Below are 17,472 nucleotides of genomic sequence, written 5' to 3' on the forward strand. Positions count from 1 at the left end.
ATTGAGGGGATACGGTTGAGGGAATGAAATGTCAAGAATAAATCTACTTTCAACTGAGTCAGCCTCATGGGGTATAACAGGGTAAGCAGCCATCGCATTTTGCCTGGAATTGATTTGTTTCCCAGGATTGAACACAGGAGTTTCAATGCTAAAACAGGGAAAGTCCCAGGCAAACCTTGGGGAGTTGGTCCACCTAGGTATAAAACCCTTTGGTCCTAACATGGGGATGACCACAGGATGTGGGTAGATTTGAGGCAAGCCTCAAAGTGTAACAGCACATTTTGCAAACAGTAACCAAACTTCCTTGGTCCCCGGGTCTAAAAGTTGCTGGAAAACAAATCATACTCTCGCTGTGACTATGGGGTGTTTTCATTTGATTTGCTTTGGATTTGTTTTGTTATTGTTGTTCTTTTATTTATCTAGAAATGCCAGAGATTTGTTTCCAATTTAAACTCGCCACAATTAAGTGGGATCTCTGCTTGTCCCGGTAACTATCTTTAATGCTAAATTGGTTTGCAGGGATCTTCCTCCTGCATTTTTCAACACAAATTCATTTGCCAAATGCCCAACATACAGGCAACTATGTAAACACAGAAGTGGAGTTATTGATATTTCCCAGCGATGTGTAAAACACCTCTTTATTCTCCAAGGTCTGGTGTGACTCTTTGTGGCTAATCCATCATCGCTGTTTGCATTATTGCAGAGCTTGCTTTCAGGAGCATCTACTGGAGTGGATGCAGTTATTCTCCTGCTGAGAAGTTGCATATGTTGAACGGCATTATGATCCATACGAAATAGAAGGTGTCGTGCTAGCTATGTGGCAAAGCATGCATAACGACATTTGTTGAAATAGACTTGTTCAATTTTCAGTTAAGTTCTAAGTAGACTGTTCTGATCAGAGAGCTTAATTAAGCTAGGACTTTGTCCTTTGCAAAGTAGATTTGGTTGGTTGAAGTCTTTGGAATGCTAACAATCAATTAGCTAAATATCTCTGTAAATATAACTGGCTATACCACATTAAACATCAGAGGTCAACAATTGCTTTACCAGTTATATATATTTGTATTTACATGGATACAATATTACATGTAACTACATATGTAGGAAAAATAGGCATAGAGTTGTCAGTTTTAGAGACAGGGGTCTTTGTGGATACTTAAATAATTCATGGATCAGTAAACATATCTATATGTATTGTAGGATCTGGTGGGCAAGTGTGCAAAATGAGCAAAATGATAGATTCCCCTCTTTTTGCTCATTTGAGATGTTGTTTTAATGTAGAATTACAGTAACCCTCTAATGATGAGAAGCAGTGACAATTCATTAGCAGATTGTGGCTTAGATCAAGTGTTTGATTTGTCTGAAGAAGTGTGACCCGTACTCAGTTATATGAAGTATATGCGTTTCTTTTGAAGATAATTTTTTCTCCTTTTGTCAGTTAAAATAACCTTGAGCTTTATTTTTTTCAAAGACCCCAGCTAGCAGCAGACAAATGCTTCTATAATTTGTTCTTCAATAATGATTTTTTAGAATGTTAAACTGTCATAAAAAAACAACCTTCAAAAGCGCTTCTGGATTTCCTATTCTCTGCTTAAAGGACAATTGGATAATAGGGAGGAAAGAAATAGCATGTCAAGGCTGTTTCACATTTTGTCTTCTGCCTTGTTTCATGAAAGTAGGGATTCCCCTGGTTTTCTTTTTATAGTTAAAACATTCTGTTTCTCCTCAGTCTAGAAAAAGAATACCTTGAATATGTACATTGATGAACATATGTATATTTCATCAAAAATGGATTCAAATTATTATAGTTTAGTTTTTTAAATTCCCTTAAACCTTTCAATATAATTGAGCTGTAAAAACCAAAGGTGGCAACCTTCTTCCAAATATTTTCAAAGAATGTCTTATACTTTATTCTTCATCCTGAGTACCTAAGATAGTGTGAACATCTCATAGTACTGTCTTACTCTTACGGGTTAATTCCTTGTTGGATTTCATGACTGTTGACTTGCTTAGGGTTTCTAGTAAGGCTTCCCTTGTGAATTTCATACAGAAGTCCCCACACTTATTTGGCACATTTGGTAGGGATAGCTTTATTCAGAAATTAGCAAACTGTTAAACTCTAACGGGTGCTGAGCCTCGGCTACTTCTCCCGTTTAGCATGAGGAGGAACATGAACAGAACGCGCAGAGCAGAACGCTGCTGCTGGATTGGGGGCCCCTGGAGGGACAGTGCCCTCAGGCGAAGTTTAACCATCCACCTGATGAGATGCTGGGTCCCCAGAACATCTGGATGAGGAGTGAACAACTGGATGGGTATCCCCTGATACAGACCTTGCATGTAGATACCTAGTTTGGAATTCGGCTTTTCTTCCAGATACCCAAAGCCTGTTTCTGGATATGTCTGTTTTCAAGGCATTCTTCATGGGAACTTAAATGCATCATTGAAATCCTAAATTTAAAAAAAAAAAAATCTTTTTCTTTTTATACATTTATTTATCTCTTTATTCTTCTTCTTTTTTTTTTTTTTTTTTTTTTGGTTATTGTTGGGAGATAGTTAGAAGCTTTTTAAATTGTAGCCAGTGTTTTAACCCTTTGTAAAGGATTTAGATAGGCTGCTTTAATTTTTGAAGCACAAAAATATTTCTAATCCCGCTTCAATTATGAAATTTCACATCGTAATTGAAAGAGATGAACTGTGATAATAGGAGTATATTATGCTTACTAATGGGAATTCTTACAAAAGTGCTATCTCCCAGTCTGCCGTTTGTGGAGATTATTTTAAGTCCTCACTCACGCTGGCTTTCCTTTCCGCCTTGTTTATATTCTCAGAGTATAAAAATACAGTAGTCAGAAAGCTGCTCTCGGGGAGTCTGCGTTTAGTGCTTGTTGGAGGATTCCTCTCTAAATGGACTCTGGTATCATTTTAGCACTCATATTGTTTGCCGAAATTCGAGCTTCCTGGGGAAATTAGAGCAGTTAATTTAATATCATGAAATGTTTTGGGGCTTCTTGGCTTATTCAGAGACAGGGGAGTGTAAATCAAATTGAGTATCCTGTATAAAGTAGAGGACAATAAAAGTGGCCTCCAAAATAATAGCCAGCCTTCCCAAAATCTCCTGCCTTCCCATTCCCCATCTTCATCCTGGACCCATAGAAATCTTGTTTTATTCCAAGTCTCCTTCCCAAGGGCTCCCTGGTAGAGGTCTGTGTCTCAGAAAGACAAGGAAGCAGGGAAGGTGCTTAGCCCTGTCCAGGCACAGCAGGAGTGCTCAGTCTTTATTGTCACTAGAAGGGCCACAGGGCCACAGTCATGACGATATGGCTTAGAGCTTTATTCCATACAGCTTGGATTCAGCCCTGACACCTTTTCCTGGAAGGACTCATTCTGCAACCATTGGTGACCATCTGTGAGGTGGCTGGCACTGCACTAGGCACGGGGATAAGTTATGTTGCAAGATAAGAAGCAAAGATTCAGCAGCTGTGGGAAATACACTTCTCATGGCCCAGGAAAAATCGAAAGAGAGCCCTCAGGCATCCTCCAATTGCTGAGTTCTCTCTCCTCACATTTCCAAAGCCCTTTTTGCAGATGCCTCCTGAGTGATGGCATGCGTGTTGCAGGGTAGGCAATGGGCTTTGTTGATTTGTTTTTGAGACGGTCTTTGAACGAGGTCTTTCAAAGGCACGATATGGACCTTTGACCTGGGAGCTTAGAATACACGTCAGCGGCCTGTGGTCACATCAGCCCCCAGAAGCAAACTGCTAAGTCAGATGTTTTGGCCTCAGCTTCGGAAGGTTCTCTGTGTGTTTAGTAACGCTCCGCTCCGCCATCCTCAAAGAATTGCTGGGCTTGTGTTTATTTTGCCTCCCTTCTCCTGTGTGTCAGGACTAACTTTTATGTTGCTGAGGTGTCATTTTGCAAAGAAAAAGAAACCTGTCTGAACCAAGTGTGTATTTACTTTGTTTTAGAGACCTAGTGTATTTGCATGAAATATCAGGAAAGCTGATGGACGATTAATTGGGCTTTTTACAAATACGCTGATGCTCGGCGCCATGGAGATATAACAGCTGGGAAGTGGAGTAACTGCTGTGGTTTTTGTTTACCTTATGGGGCCCCCATAGGTGTTAAACCCTTAAAGACCCTGGTAACGAATGGGGCATCTTGTCTTGAGAATGGCTCCTTGACCATCACGACTGGAATACCCTGTCTGTTTCATTTATCTGTGGTTAGAACAAAAGGAGACAATCTCAGTTATAATAAATGTCTTCTAGAAAAGCACACTTCTGCATAAATATTTTAAATTTTGATGTTTCATGTTTTAAAATAGTCTATAAAATACACCCACAGAGATGCTTATAGTAAAGCTCAGTTTTCCCCGTTGCAAATAAACTAGATGTCAACTTGTGCCACCCACTGAAAATATTTAAACGTCACGTAATTAGTAACGTATTAAATGTCACTGCTTTTAGCCTGAAAATGATCAGAGCCCTCTCGAAGACTCTTGTCCCACTACTTCAGTTTGCTGAGTAGCAGGACTGTGATGGGATATTGAGTAGCGTGTGTTTAGTCTTTTTAAAAAATCTTTTGGCTAGCTCCCTTCACCACATACTTTTTTATTCTCTTTCTACCACTTTGGTTTATTCTCTTCTTTCTATGGCATTTTCTTCTTCCCTGCAGATTCCATTCTTTCCACGTAAAATTCTGTACATTTAGAGTCCCTTGTTTGATTTCTGGTGTTCTCAAAAAGAAAAGGAATAGAAAACGCTTCACAAATCCAGTAAATAAATAATATACTAATAGCAAGGACCTTTATGAAATGTCTGCATGAAAACCGATGCACCACAAACTGCCATCTCTATACACCCCAGACTTCCCAGTGTGATGATTTAGATCCTTTTCTACTTAGGCGGATGGTGCCATTTTTGCCGAATTCAGCATGTTCATTGAACAGTTTCTTGGAGCCAAAAGCCAGCTCCACTGCATTTCTGCTTGGTAAGGTTTGGTGGCCTTGGTGTGGGGTAGGGGTTGTTGATTCACCGGCCTCTGAGCTGATGATAAATCTAGAAGCTGGGTAGCAGGACTAGACTGCCTTCATAGAACCTCTGCGGGGAATCGGCGGCCCCAACACTGCGAGACATCTATGAAAAAGAGGCTCAGCAAACTCTTGTGAAGAAAGGCTCCAGAAGAATTAGGGGTCGAGAGGATGCGGTGAGACTCCGTGTGAGTAGGCATCAGTGAGAACTTTGAACGCTAGATACAGAACTCGCCAACCAAAAATGTGCTTCTGCTTCTCGAGATGCCTGTGGATTGTTTTTTTCTTTTATTCTAAATATCTGAATCTTGTATCATGAGCATCTATTGAGATAATATATTAATAATTCCCCAAAATATCATGACAGAGCCTGTCTGTTGTAATGCACGGCATCACTCTATTGCGTTTTGTGTGCATTTATACAATTCTACATCTGGATACTTTTCCAAAGATAATAGTATTTTCATTTTAATCCTGCCATCCTTCAGTAGAAAATAAAGCCCTGGGAGAGGGTTCCCAAAGGTAGCTTTGGCACGTCTTTTGTGGAGAGTTGTCCTGGGATCGTTTAGCTCAAGTTACACATGAAAATTCCAACACCAGGAAAACCCTCCACCTGAGAGGTGGAGAAAATTAAAAGAGTCTTGGAGTTTTTTAGTACAGCCATAGTTCTTTTCACCTGACCCGCAGCCCCAAAGACCATGGTGTGCTCTGCGGACAGAGTATGACAATCTGGTGTCAATAACCAATTCCTGTATAACACCTTATTGTTTTTTATGGTTTTTTAAGGAATAAAATGGGTTATGTATATAATACATGATATTTAAGTTGGGGTGTGATCATGGTTGATATCCTGACTTACGCATTACATATATTTTAATGTTTTAAAAAAACGGTATCTATGTATTATCCCTCAACTAAAATAGCTCAGTCTCCAACTAGAATGTGTATTAGTCAGGGCATCTTTTCAAGAGACATTATTTCCATGCTCACAGGATGGAAAGGGAAATAAAAAAGGAGTCTGGAAATAGGTGCATTTAATTCTCCCCAATTTAAATCAAAGTGGTACATCTTTAAGGCAATAACGATATTCCTTCTTCCCCTCTTCATGAACGCTTCCCTCAATGAATTTCTTTAATGTTGATGATGGTTAGTGCAGTTTGAGGGAATCTGTATTTAGTCAGAAAATGCTTCAATAGAATGACCTACCAGATGGGGCCCGTAACAATGCACAGAGGCATCAAACCACCACAGACATGTGGTGCTTAGAATAATAAAAAGACTATAAAATTAGATTAGTTGAGTCTAATTTGGAATTGGTATATTCCCCATGCACCCTTGCCGCTCCTGGGCGGATAAAGCCTTGAGATTTAGCACTGTGTCAGAGCAGAAGACTGCAACTTCCAGTAAAAGGGAGACGAGGGAACGGGAGAGAGGAAAAAAGCATTCTGGGAGGTCGCGGAGGGCAGAGCAGTGACCTCCAATGATTTACAGGCCTTTAGCTTAATGAAATTGTTTCAGTGACATGACGGTAAGAGCTCGTAATGGATTGGATGCCCTAATGTAATGAAATTACTCCCTTCTGCCTAAAAAAAAAAAAAAAAAATGCGCAATTAATATTTACTGAGACCTGACAGCCTTTTGGTGCGCTCGTCTGTGTAGTTCTCTCAGACAGTCAGAGAGGAGAGACGGAGCAGCGTGGCAGACAGGCTGGCTCTGCACGAGCTCCTGGCAGGGACCAGCAGCGCCTGCAAGGGGGTGGAGGGACAGGCGCTCGGGTGGCCCGGGCCGCCGGCCCCTCACGCTGCCCCCGCTCAGGCTTCATGCTCTCCCCTGCTTTTCCACAGGCAATTGGACAACAACCACATCAGCTGCATTGAAGATGGAGCCTTCCGAGCGCTGCGCGATTTGGAGATCCTGTGAGTTGATTTTGCGATCGCTGTCTTGTGTGTGCGTGCATATGTGTGTATGTGTGTGTGTCCGTGTGGGGAGGAGAGAGGGGGAGAGTATGTGCAGGAGGGTCTGTGTGGATGCATTTCTGGTCTTTTGCTGCAGTGCTATTAAAATTGGGAACCAGGAGATCCCTCCGGCTCACCTTGGTCAAAGTGTTTGCAGGCAGCCAAGTGTGATTTCTTACCTCCCACAAACTGGGGTTCCTGCTAATTAAGTCTCAGTTGAGTCTTTCTCCTTCTCCACCAGTGCTCCCGCAGTATTTGTTGCTGGGAGAAACAGATGGGCTGGAGCAGACCCCCCCAGAGCCTGCCACAGCATCAGGGACAGTGTGTTTGAGTGCGGGCACACTGGGAAACAGGGTCCGGGGTTGGGGCCAGAGAGAGAGGGGTTAGTGCCAGGAGGACAGCTGGAATTACCTGAATCAGAAAGGGACCTTGGTACAGGGCAGGGGAATGCCACACAGCCTGGGAAAGCCCAGTCATTGCTATTGCTCCTGGGATCTCATCTCAGGCTTCAGTTGAAACTTTAAACAGTGACTGTGACCTTAAAGGGGCCGGGGGTGGTGGGGGTGGGGGTGGGGGTGGGCAATGAGGGGAGATGAGAGGAGGCAGCCCCTTCCCCATAATCCCACCCTATGCACCTTGTCTAGAAAGAATGTGTAGTTGCCTTTCTGAGCTCTGGATTTTCAAATGAGTCTAACTAAGAAAACCCGACTCCCAGGAGGAAAGTCAGCTAGGAGTCATCTTGGGGTCATTCAAACTAAAGTTGAATTGTGTAAGAAAACATTTTGGTTATTCTCACTAAAGCTATACTTCTAGCTGTCCCTGATTCAGAGAAGCCCAGAGAGGAAGGCAGTACAGCACAGAAGAACTTGTGTCACTTCTGTCAGGAGACGTGTGGTCGAGTCCGGATTCTGCCACTGATTAGTCGTGTGACCTTGGGCAAGTCTCTTCGGCTCTGGGAGCCTCAGTTTCCTCATTTGTAAAATGAAAGGGTTGGTTGCTCTGTCTTGGGAGTGACTTCCCCTTTCCAAATTCTGTAGCTGCTTGGTTCTAAAAATAATTCCCATGGTACAATTCTAGCCAGTGACTGAAAGCAGAGTGGGGTTTCTCAAGCATTCTCCTAAAAATAAGAAATTACACAGTCGCAGGTTACCTATCTCTGATTCCAGAAGAATCAATGAATGCCAGATAAATAAGTGAATGAGTATTTTAAAGCATTCCTTTGTATGTGAAAGAATGATTGAAAGGTCTTCCCTCCGCCTTCCTCTTCACCTGGCCCCGCAGACACTAGCAACGGGTTGGAGAGAGCCTCGCCACGTTGTTTGAGAGGAAGGTGATTCCAAGAGGAATCACGGGAAATAAAAGGGGATGCTGATGCTGCAAGCTGCTTGAAATCGGATGAAAGCTGAGAATTCCCGGTCCAGAAAAGACAGGACCCACAGTCAGGGAGGTCAGATTGTCATTTCTGAAATAGATTGTCTCTCCTCACCCAAACTCTGACCCTGGAACCGGCAACAAATGCCTGTCTGCAAGGGAGAGGATGCCAGCCCAAATTTAGTAACCTACGACTCCTCTTATCAGGAGGCTGGGACTGAGAAGGGTAGGCAGGATTTTCCCTGCCTGCAAAATAGCATTTGTAGGAAGGGCTGCTCAGAGCATATCACCTTTTTCCTCCCTTGACAGAGAGGATGAGAAAGATGAGAAAATTCCTTGGGAAGAGACCAGGAAATGGAAGTCACCAGCTGCCACGAAACAGCTGTGACAACCTGACAGCCCTCATGTTCATTTTCTGTGCTAGGAATGGTGTTGTCTCTCCTCACCAAGAAGGCAGTCTGAGGGAGAAGAGAGGGTTTTACAGTCAGACACACCTAGGTGGGGCTTGGGTCAAGTGTCTTAATCTCTCTGAGTCTATCTCCTCAACTTTTAAAAACAGCCAGTGTATGTACGACATAGGAGGGGCTCTCATAAGTGCCATCCCTTCTACTTTCCTAACTTTTGCCCCTATACACCCTCACCCCCATCAAGCCCTTGCCCAGGACAGATTTGGACAGCTCTCCTCTACTCAGATACCAAAAAAAAAAAAAAGATATCCAGATGCACCAGGCATCTCCAAGTTGAAGCTTTAAAAACCTGTGATTGAAAGGAAAAAAAAAAAGTTCTCATTCCTTATCATTGCAAAGAGCCCATAGGATCTGATTACTTTATCTTATCAATTCCAAACAAAACCAGATCAATAGCTTTGTTTTAAAGACACTCTCATTTGGCTTCACATGGCTAAGTACTTAAAATTAATCATAATCAGTTATTCCATGGGTTTTTAATTTCCAGCAGAGGCACACGGCTTTGAAACCATCCATCTTAATGGTGAGCCATTCTGAAATTGGCTGGAGCTGACATCTCCATTTAAAGAACCTCCCCTCCCCACCCCTAGGACCTTCCAAATCTCATCCACACATTGACATTTTATCATGCTTCTCTGTAATCACAATTTAGGCACCATAAAGAATCCTGGCAATGAAATAATAAATAGGAACTCAGTGACAGTATCACACATTAGCTTGATACGTTTCTGAGTGAAAGAGGAGAGTTCAAAACATCCTATCCCCAGAAAGAGCATTTTAACATATCTAAAGCTTAAAAGTCTGCAAATTAAGAAGACAAAATAGAATGTTTCGGCTGTGTTTTCTCTGACATTAGGCAGCGTGAAGTAGAAATCAAGGAAAGACACATTAGTTGTCCCAGAAAGCTCTCAAATTAACTTAAGGAAAGTTTATGGATGTCAACTGCAAATAGAAGTATTTCACATGCCATAACCCTGTTATTCCATCCCTCCTGTGGATGGAAACACCATACAACTTCTTTCCATCGAGGCTGATGATGGTTTTACCAGTTACATTGAATGAGAACGTCGGAGGTGAGCCTGAGAGGTAGCCACTGACTATGAGGAGAAATGAACTGGTACAAGGTTGGGAAAGACTGAAATCTGCCCACTTCAGCCTCATTTTTGACTCATTCCCAATGGGGGATGCCCAGCACAGAGTACGGTGGACAGGGAAAGGAGCCATCCCCTCCCCTTTCCAGGAAGTAAGAAGAAAAGCATAGCCTGGGGGGTGAAACTTCTCATGGCCTTCCGTGCCACTACGGGGGAAGAATAATGAGGAAAATGAAAATAGCTAGCAGTTACTCAAGCCCAGCGATACCACCAGTGCTTTTACATGCGCTAGCTCTTGCCATCCTCACAATCTCTCAATAGAGCTGCTGTTACCATCACCCTGCTTTTACCAAAAAAGTAGCCCATCTCAGAGAAGCCAAGTAGCTGCTTACCTAATTAGCAGCAGAGCCTGTGTGCTAACCATTTTACAAAGCTACCTTTTGGATGCATGTTGCCAAGGCTGTCATGGTGATTGGCTGCCCTGAAGTACAGCGGGTGTGGGCTGCAGAGTGGTGTGAACTGGCCTCCAAGAACTGATGGAGGCAAACTAGCAATGACTCACAATCCCACTGGGGAGAAAGTTGGAGCCTTTCACAGGTTTGAGTGAATGGGCCCTATCATTCCCTTCACCCAGTTAACGGGTGCCCACAAAGTTGAAGGTAAATCTAACCTGCAGGAGTAAGGAACTCATCCTGCTTTTTCACTGATATACTTGTCGTCCCAGAGATGATTTATTCCCTCTTGTGGCCATTGCCATAGACTTTGGCATTCCACAGTTTGGGGGCTCTGCTTTCCAGACCTGTCTCCCCCACTAAAAAAATACAGCCTCAGTTTTGTGGCATTTGAGGATCTTAACTGAGGGACTGAGCCTCTGTGAGTCAGACCCTCTGCTGTTACTCAAATCAGTGCCCTTTAATCTCCACCTGTTCTGTGCTTTTGGCAGTTTGCACACACTAGGTTTTCTCCAGGTAAGTCATGCTTATACTGCAGTTGAATATGCCAGGACTGCACTCCTGGCTCTGTGGGGTCAGGACGCGCTGTGCTGGTGCTCTGAGCCCTGGGTTTCTAGCCCATACCAGCCAGGCTGAGGATGGCCAGGCATTTCACCAGTTACAGTGGCACCTCCCTGCCCAACGTGCCATCGTGGGTCAGAAAAAAAAAATGCTTAACTCTAATGAAAATAAAAAAAGTAGGAACAAATTAAACAAAAATGAGAAAACCTCATTAATAACATATGTCATGAATTGTTTTTCAATAGTATTACAGGAGAATAAAAAGTCCTTTTGGACATTGTGTCCTGACGAAAGGTAGCAAGTCAGAAGTTCAATAAATACGTTGTCAAAAATGCCGGACCACAGACAACAGAAACACAATCTGAAAATGCTCTCATCTCCTGGTGATTGGTCTGCCCTTGAGAAACCACTGGTGCCAGCTAAATGGCATGGAGATCCCAACGGGTCCGTAGATAACCAGCGTGTGCTGTTTGGAAGCTCTCACTCCCGCTTATGTCACTTGCCAATTCTGGAAATTCATTGACATTATTATAGGCTGGCGCTGGTGGGATCTTAGGTGTCTCCAGGATGACCGCTCATTGTCCAGATTAAGACACAGAGAGCAGGCACTGGAGAGAGGCCCAAGCAGCCTAGCAGTCTGCACCCTGAGCACCTGTCCTGGCTCACCCTAGGCTGGGAGACTTGCCTGAGGTCAGCAGCGAGTCCACGGTAACAGGGGAACTTAGAATCTGGGACTCCTGACTCATGTTTCTGTCCACACTGGGCACCTCCATGCAATTAGATTGTTCAGAAGGGATCCCCTGGTAAGATTGGGGATCCCAAGCACAGTTCATCCTTTCAAAACCCGCCGTTTAGTTTTGGGTGTTATTTAGGAAATTGGGGTAGGGCACACATTTGTCCATGACAGAATCAAGGAATGATCCAGCTTTTAGCTCTCTTTAAACCAGAGGCTACAAACTAGGCCACAGACCATATTGCTCCCATAGATGACATTTTTCTTTTGTCCTGCGTAATGTTTTTTAAAAATTGAGATGAGCATTTCACAATTAAAAATTGAGATATCTTACATAAAAGTCCAGATTTCCAGCTTCTCTGGAAAAACCAGAAGCACTGGCAACTGTGGGGCGGCATTTCCGCACTGCAGTCAGCTGTGGCTGGGGAGCACCTGTCCTCCTTGGATGGGGCATGTAGACCCCATTCTGCCACTGATCCCTACCCATTTACATTAACTGCCAGCCCACATGACCCCTGTGCTGACCCATCCAAGAAGCAAAGACACGCTGTGTGGCCAGCACAGTGCTGGGCGCTGGGTACAGTAAAGCTTGAAGTGAGCAGGTGCTTGGCGGGCTGAGCTCCATAGGCCAGAGCTCACCAGCGTGGTGGAGTTGGGCATACAGAGAGAGCTTAGTGACGTGGAGTCCAGGACACCCGAACCTAAGCAAGGACACCCCAGAGGCAATCACAAATCCCTCACATCTTACCTTCTGAGAAGCTCCAAATTGCGTTTGAGGTTACGGCAGTTGTCATTGGTTTTATGCCTATGAGGGTGAAAAACAAGAGGTGACTCTAGCTGTTCATCACAAGAGCCACCCCACCTGCCCTGGTACTTGTTCCCCAGGCCCCTGGATCAACTGGTGTACTGAGGCCACCGAGCCCATGTTTAGAGAGGAGAGATTCAAGAATTAAAGCAATAGCAGAACTAACCAGACTTTTAGGGTAGTTCTAATTCAGTCATATCCTGGTGGGTTCAATGTGGCCTGACGCAGAACCCCACAGGTAGACGCAGAAGAGTGAATGGGGAAAAGGTCCTTTTCTAGTACAAGAGGAAGGCAGTGGAAACAAATTGACAGCAGTCCTGAAACCTAGGTCAGGGTGTGCTCACTCTCCTAGAGTGGGGTTGGTGTCCTGGTACAGGGTATTAGGATGTTCAAGCACAACGTTGCCCACTTCAGAGAACCCAAAGTTTAATGCAAGTTGCAGTGTGTTGGCCACTTCAGCTGAGCTTCCTCTGGATGCAGAGCCAGAGGATTAATTAATAATAATAATGATGTAGCAATAATATATAGTACCATGGTACAACAATTACTACTATGATTATATTATTCTTGTTAGAGCCTCCAAGTTTGAGCATCTATTTTTGAGAGTCTACTTCTATTTTTGAGCATCTTCAGGCACCGTGACAAGTCAGTAGAATGAGGCATCTCAATTAAATCTTCACCACAACTTTATGAGGCACATCCTAGGAATTGCCTCATTTCACCAGTCAGGAAACTGATCCTTAGAAAAGTTGACTGACTTGCCCGGAGTCACAGTGGCAAGTACAAGGGAACTACTCTTTCCAAACTCAGATCCAGTTCTGCCTGATATCTGAGCCCCTGCCCTTAACAAAAATTAAAATTAAAAGCATCTACCAGAACACACATACATAGAAACAATGATATGCACTACTGAGATTATTGTCTATAGTGAACGCCCAGAATAATTCAGAAACAGTAGTTATTGAAACACTGACCCACAGGGTACTTAGGTCTAAATTTATGACCCCAGCTTTATCAGCATCAGATCCACATCCACAAAACTGCCCCAGACATGAAGGTATGGAGCCATAGTTGAGCTTTGGAGGGGTTAGAGTCCTCTCATAGAACCAGCTTCTAGCTCACCTTTACCAAACTAGGTGGTTTGGGTTCCTTTCCTTATTGAAAAATGGAAACTGTAATACCCACCCCTGAGAATAGCTGTGTGGGTTAAAAGAGATATCGCTGGTGTGTGCCTAGCAAATAGCAGGCTCCCAATCAAGACGCTTATAATAAGTAAAGTTGGTAAATACTGTACTATTTCTGTGCTTTATATCCACACCTCACTCATGCCTGGCACGTACTAGGTGGCCAGTTAAAGTATGTGGAACCAAATCGAGTTGAAATTAATTAACTGAATTGAAGCCCACACCACCAGTCTCTAGAGTCCCTGTTATGACTTGTCTCTGAACGGAACAAGATGTGGTTGTCCTAGAATCATTTTAAATGTTGAACAGCGTAGCATTTTACTGAAGCAGTCCACTTTTCACATTACCTTTGGTTTTGCATTTCTCTGGCTAAATGGTGATCTTTCTTTCTCATTTTAATAAGGAAAAAAATCGGAGCTACAGTGAAAATTGGTGTGTCACAACAGAGACCAGATTCATTTTTTTTTTATTTATAAAATGTTTTACCTGGGTTTCTCTGGGAGCTACAAACATTTTATCAGGGTGTTTAGTCATGACATAGTTTTGAATACGGGAACTGTCATTGCTTAATGAAAGTCTTGGCCGGGCGCGTTGGCTCAAGCCTGTAATCCCAGCACTTTGGGAGGCCGAGGCGGGCGGATCACAAGGTCAGGAGATCGAGACCATCCTGGCTAACACGGTGAAACCCCGTCTCTACTAAAAAGTACAAAAAACTAGCCGGGCGAGGTGGCAGGCGCCTGTAGTCCCAGCTACTCGGGAGGCTGAGGCAGGAGAATGGCGTGAACCCGGGAGGCAGAGCTTGCAGTGAGCTGAGATCCGGCCACTGCACTCCAGCTTGGGCGACAGAGCGAGACTCCGTCTCAAAAAAAAAAAAAAAAGAAAGTCTTAAAATATCTCCAGATATTTTTCTTTTGGTACTGTGCTATAAATTGTGATATGTTCATGCAATCAGGATTAAAATTGCACTCTGTAGAAAGCATCTGTAACTTCCATTCAGTCCCCAGAATACTAGGAAAGGAACTGGGTTTTCTATAAATGCTCTTGTGCCGCTCAACACACACCTCCTTCTTAGTCATCCAGACTCCAAGTTCCATGATAGTCATGCTCTTCAAGTGACTAGTTTGGTTTTGAGAACCCCAGCTTAAGGAAAAAGTAAACATTTCTTTGAAATCTAAATTTTTTTTTTCCATTTAAATAAGTAGCACTTCCACCTTTAAAATACCTAGAATCTGGGGGAAACTTGTGATTTCTAGTTGCTTTCACTTTCCTGTTAACCAAAAGCTAGTTTCATCTCTGAAGTTGAAAATGTATTGGTGTACATTCCTGGGTTAAGAGGATTTGGAGAAGATAATTGAATTGTTTTTGATCAGCAAAGGGTCTTGAATCAACAAACCACCTGTTAGCTTCTCCCGTGAGTAGCACTTAGGTGGAGTCGGCAAGTCATGGTGGTCTTGCTGTCCCCAGGGGCCACAGATTCCAGCTGCCGGGTCTCTGCACTGGAATTCAGACTTGACAAACTTGGTTTGGGAGCAATCTTTTGAAATGCTTTGTCCCACCTAGAACAAACTGCAAAAATAGTTCTGCATGTTTGAAGAAAGATTCCAGAGAGTATTCTTTCAGGAGGGTGGGGGAAATGCAGCCACATGCCTACAGCGGTCAGTTCACTCCCAAGACCGGGCTTCTGTGCTAATTTGCAAAGGTGCCGCTGCCTGATGGTCAGCCTCTGCCCTTTCACCATCCCCTCAGCTCCCAGCAGGGGCTTTGGTGACCAGTATTTGAGCATGTTTAGTGAATATCTTGCCTCTAGATGAGTGCTCATCCCATGACACTCATGGACCTCCAAGCCAGGGAGCCTTGTCCCTCTTGAGCAGCCAAACCTGCCTGCCACGGCTGCTGCCATTCCCACCAGGGATGCCCAAGACTGGACAGCTCAGCTTACCTGTGGCCAAGAGTCTGCTTTTCTGTAGACCTGAGTCTTGAAAGTCAAGATCCGAGGAGCTCTCACAGGAATTTGGCCCTCTCCTACTCAATGGCTTAATGGAAAGAAGGATGATGTGGAGAAGGTGATGGAGACACAAGGCTGGGAAGAATTGGAGCAACATTCCTACTGTTCCCTGAGCTTTCATTTCCTATCTTTGAAGGTATTAAAAAGTAAGGGATGGGCCAGGCGAGGTAGCTCATGCCTGTAATCCCAGTGCGAAGGCAGGGGGGATTGCTTGAGCCTAGGAGTTTGAGACCAGTCTAGACAACATAGCAGGACCTCTACACAAACAAAAACAAAAACATTTTTTTTTTTTTTGAGATGGAGTCTTGCTCTGTCGCCCAGGCTGGAGTGCAGTGGCGCGATCTCGGCTCACTGCAAGCTCCACCTCCCTGGTTCAAGCGATTCTCCTGTATCAGCCTCCCAAGTAGCTGGGATTACAGGTGCCTGCCACCACATCTGGCTAATTTTGTTGTATTTTTAGTAGAGACAGGGCTTCACCATGTTGGCCAGTCTGGTCTTGAACTCCTGACCTCAAGTGGTCTGCCTGCCTTGGCCTCCCAAAGTGCTGGGATTACAGGCATGAGTCACCGCACCCAGCAAAAAAAAAAACAAAAACAAAAAACCCTAAACCCTGTTTTTTGTTTTTTGTTTTTTGTTTTTTGAAGTAAGGGATGGTGGATGAAGGAGGGATGAAGGAAATAATGATTCCATTTCTCCAAGCTCATATTTGGATTCTTCAAACTCATTGTCAAAAAGCTGGAGAGAGTCCATTTTCTTTTGACTTATAACTAAATCGGAGGACTCCAACTGCTGGCCCATGGGTTGAATAAAACCAACAGATGTGGGATTTCATGTTTTCCTTTAATTTTTTTTTACAAATAATTAGAATGTTTACAAATAATTAGAATTTGTTGCCAACATTTAAAACTCAAGTAATTTTGTGTAAAAGTTTATAATTCAACTTCCAGTGAATATCTAGCAGCTTTGCCAACCCTGGGCCCGCCTGTGGCTATTATCTCTCCAGCAGTGCCATCCGATAGAACTTTTTGTGATGAGGGAAACATTGCATCTCTGTGTTATCCAGGATGGAAGCCCCTGGTCACACATGACTCTTTAGCACTTGAAGTGCATCTTCCACAACTGAGAAACTGAATTTTTAAATTTGTATTTAATTTTAATTGATTCCAATGTGAATTGCCACATGTAGCTCATGGCTACCTTACTGGACAGTGCAAGTTGGGAACTATGGGTGGGTACCCTGTCTGGACAGGGCATGCTCTGCAAATCACCATAGCTCCTACCAGGCCTGCTTCCTGGTCCTGCTCCAAATCTCTCCAGCCATTTCACATCCATTAAGAATGTTTAAATAGTGTCTTCTCTAAAAGTAAATCTGAAATATCTGCCACTCCCCTCACCCTCCACCTCCATCTTTATTTATTTATTTATTTTTTCTGAAACTGAGTGTCGCTGTATCGCCCAGGCTAGAGTGCAGTGGCATGATCTCAGCTCACTGCAGCCTCCACCTCCCAGGTTCAAGTGATTCTCCTGCCTCAGCCTCCCGAGTAGCTGGCATTACAGGTGTGTACCACCACACCTGGCTGATTTTTATATTTTTAGTAGAGACGGGGTTGCACCATGTTGGATCCCCCTGGTCTCAAACTCATCACCTCAAGTGATCCACCCGCTTCGGCCTCCCAAAGTGCTGGGATTACAGGCATGAGCCACCGTGCCCAGCCCTTTCTCCATCTAAATTTAAACATCTGGGTCTTATACCCACAAAAGACCCCATTTTTATCAAAACCCAGGAGTGTGATCCTTGCAACCATGGCCCACCAAAACG

At 43.8% G+C, this 17,472-nt stretch overlaps 1 protein-coding gene across 1 annotated transcript in view; it reads left to right on the top strand.

Moving 5' to 3' along the window:
* The window catches only part of SLIT3 (slit guidance ligand 3), a 651,942-nt gene that overhangs the window by 453,179 nt on the left and 181,291 nt on the right, over positions 1-17,472 (top strand). The window contains exon 6 of the mRNA XM_010358190.2: positions 6,874-6,945. Within this exon, the coding sequence (XP_010356492.1) occupies positions 6,874-6,945 (72 nt within the window). The remainder of the gene's footprint in view (positions 1-6,873; positions 6,946-17,472) is intronic.

Source organism: Rhinopithecus roxellana, chromosome 3 (genome assembly GCF_007565055.1).
Source record: "Rhinopithecus roxellana isolate Shanxi Qingling chromosome 3, ASM756505v1, whole genome shotgun sequence".
NCBI classification, from domain to species: domain Eukaryota; kingdom Metazoa; phylum Chordata; class Mammalia; order Primates; family Cercopithecidae; genus Rhinopithecus; species Rhinopithecus roxellana.